This window comes from Rhagoletis pomonella, unplaced genomic scaffold (genome assembly GCF_013731165.1).
Source record: "Rhagoletis pomonella isolate Grant_MI unplaced genomic scaffold, Rhpom_1.0 Rhpom_scaffold_00007, whole genome shotgun sequence".
NCBI lineage: Eukaryota > Metazoa > Arthropoda > Insecta > Diptera > Tephritidae > Rhagoletis > Rhagoletis pomonella.
Window position 1 is genome coordinate 50,741,479 of NW_023458561.1, and position 2,065 is coordinate 50,743,543.

At 36.0% G+C, this 2,065-nt stretch overlaps 2 protein-coding genes across 9 annotated transcripts in view; one reads left to right on the forward strand and one right to left on the reverse strand.

Annotated features, from left to right (window-relative positions):
* The window catches only part of LOC118743012 (LHFPL tetraspan subfamily member 2a protein), a 35,694-nt gene that overhangs the window by 12,420 nt on the left and 21,209 nt on the right, over positions 1-2,065 (reverse strand). The gene's annotated exons all lie outside the window — the stretch shown is intronic.
* Positions 521-2,047, forward strand: LOC118743014 (putative gamma-glutamylcyclotransferase CG2811). 4 transcript variants are annotated; one of them, XM_036475476.1, is made up of 3 exons: positions 521-1,123; positions 1,190-1,297; positions 1,897-2,047. In XM_036475476.1, the coding sequence occupies exons 1-3, from the start codon at positions 798-800 to the stop codon at positions 1,982-1,984; spliced, it is 522 nt and encodes a 173-aa protein (XP_036331369.1). In that variant the 5' UTR covers positions 521-797; the 3' UTR covers positions 1,985-2,047. The 4 variants fall into 4 exon arrangements, with proteins under 4 accessions (XP_036331369.1, XP_036331371.1, XP_036331372.1 ...); XM_036475478.1 differs by having other exon boundaries at positions 1,190-1,366; positions 1,897-2,004; XM_036475479.1 differs by lacking the exon at positions 1,897-2,047 and adding an exon at positions 1,415-1,677 and having other exon boundaries at positions 1,190-1,346.

Consider the following 2,065-nt stretch of genomic DNA (forward strand, 5'->3'; position numbering starts at 1 on the left):
GTATTTAATTTACTTATATTTGTTTAAAATTATAAAATAAAGTAAATTTATGCACATGCGCATGCAAATTGTTAAATGCCGTCAGCAAATAAACACAAAGAGCTGCGGCCATGTTTTTTTTCATTTCATTTGATTATTTCTATCATCGGTCACTTTTTCTTAACGTTCTTTGTCGCCGCGAAACCATATGTGCGGCGAATTCATTTACGAAAATGGATGTTAAAACGGACGCGAACTCCTCATCTCAACCTTTCAGACCTCACTCGCCGACTTTAACGAGTTGTCGCTTCTTATACATTTACGTTCTTTGGGGAGACGAACTCCTCATCACAACCTTTCAGATACGGTCAAAATCGTCGCGGCACATTTTCAAAGTAACGAGTTGTCGCTTCTTATACATTTACGTTCTTTGGCTAAATATTGTTCGTGCCACTATTCGATGGGTTAAGCGTGCAAAATCGCTGATGGTACACGTTAGGGTTAATATCATGGATGCCACATGTTAATTATAAATGGAACTGCCGGACCTATAAATTTCTCCAACCCTAAACTCAGGTGTAGTAAAATTAACTAAAAAATTTAAGATGGATTTATTTTCTTTAAAATAAATGCACACTTATTAAAGCGAGGCTGAACAATCTCTTGGATGTCAATATTTTTTGAGCATATCTTTTGTTTACTCCGGGTACGCTAGAAAATGTTAATTACCCTAAAATCTATTATCTACAATCGCAAAGCTTTCGACTCGTCTGCGCTATTTACTTAATGAGGTTTAAAGTACCATCAGTAGTTACGAAATGACTGCCAAACTGTCTGGAAATCTCATAAAAGTGTTTGTCTATGGCACATTGAAACGCGGTGAGCCCAATCACCACTGGCTCACACGTCCCGAAAACGGACACTCGCGTTTCGTATGCGAGGCGCAAACTGTGCAAAAGTTTCCACTGGTGATAGGCACACGTTACAACATTCCATTTTTGCTAAACAAACCTGGAGCGGGCCATAACATATGCGGTGAAGTATATGAGGTGGACGATACTATGTTTGCGAATCTCGATGTGCTAGAGGATTACCCTAACTATTACGATCGTGAAATACAACAAGTAAAATCTAAGGATAATGTGTAAGCATGCTGGGTAATTAAATAATATGTAATGAATTTTATTATTCTACCTTTTCCGCTTTGCAGATCTATTGACTGTTGGTTATATTTGATTAAGGAATTTCCGGAACAGCTACTCTTAAAGCGCCATCTTGAATCGTATCATAATGCGGAAACACAACCATATTGTGAAAGGTCAGAGAGATTGCCTGATGTAAAGGCTAAAGAAGATATGGCCTACTGAGTATGCACTTAAAACATGCTGTATACATATAGTAAATTCATTTGTAAATATATACATACATCCGCCAGAAATTCGTTAAATTTGCATCAAAATCTATCCACCCAAATTAATACCGACACTTTGAAAGTTATGCATATCGGACCTTTGATGCAAGAGCGTTATACATATTCCAAAATATCGAACCCTAGAGAAAAGCGGCTTTAAGTTTGCATGGGCTCCCGTGGTAAAAATGAAGACACATTCCCTTCTAATGAGCTATTGGACCGTATTAATAAAAACTAAGCATTTGCTTGTTATTAAAATTTCAGACCACTTACATTTATTTAAAGAGATAGAGTAAAAATCTGAAGTTTTAAGAAAAAGCAATTGCTATCTGACTTTTACACAACAAGGAAGAAGAGTAGTGGCGGTTATTTCTGCATACTTGACTCAGAAATATATATATTTTTGGATTATGACCCTGTTGCAGCAAAGGAATGATATGTGTATCACTACTACTAATTACCTTCATCATTGATAACTATGGCGTATACATGTTTTGCTTTTGCAGTTATTTGGACAGCTCCAAGAACGATATGTATGTAGAGAACGAGTTAAATATTGTTAAAGGAACGTCCAATTCTAAAGACGGTAGTTAGAGCATAACCAAAATAAGCCAAATAAGTATATTTCTGCAATAAACCATTGTTATAAATACATAATACACATTCGTTTTATAG

Bases quoted from the DNA above. Each gene is read 5' to 3' on its own strand.
- LOC118743014 (XM_036475476.1), top strand. From the start codon at position 798: ATGACTGCCAAACTGTCTGGAAATCTCATAAAAGTGTTTGTCTATGGC. The intron at 1,124-1,189 runs GTAAGCATGCTG...TCCGCTTTGCAG, and splicing joins GTAAAATCTAAGGATAATGT to ATCTATTGACTGTTGGTTAT. The intron at 1,298-1,896 runs GTCAGAGAGATT...TTGCTTTTGCAG, and splicing joins ACACAACCATATTGTGAAAG to TTATTTGGACAGCTCCAAGA.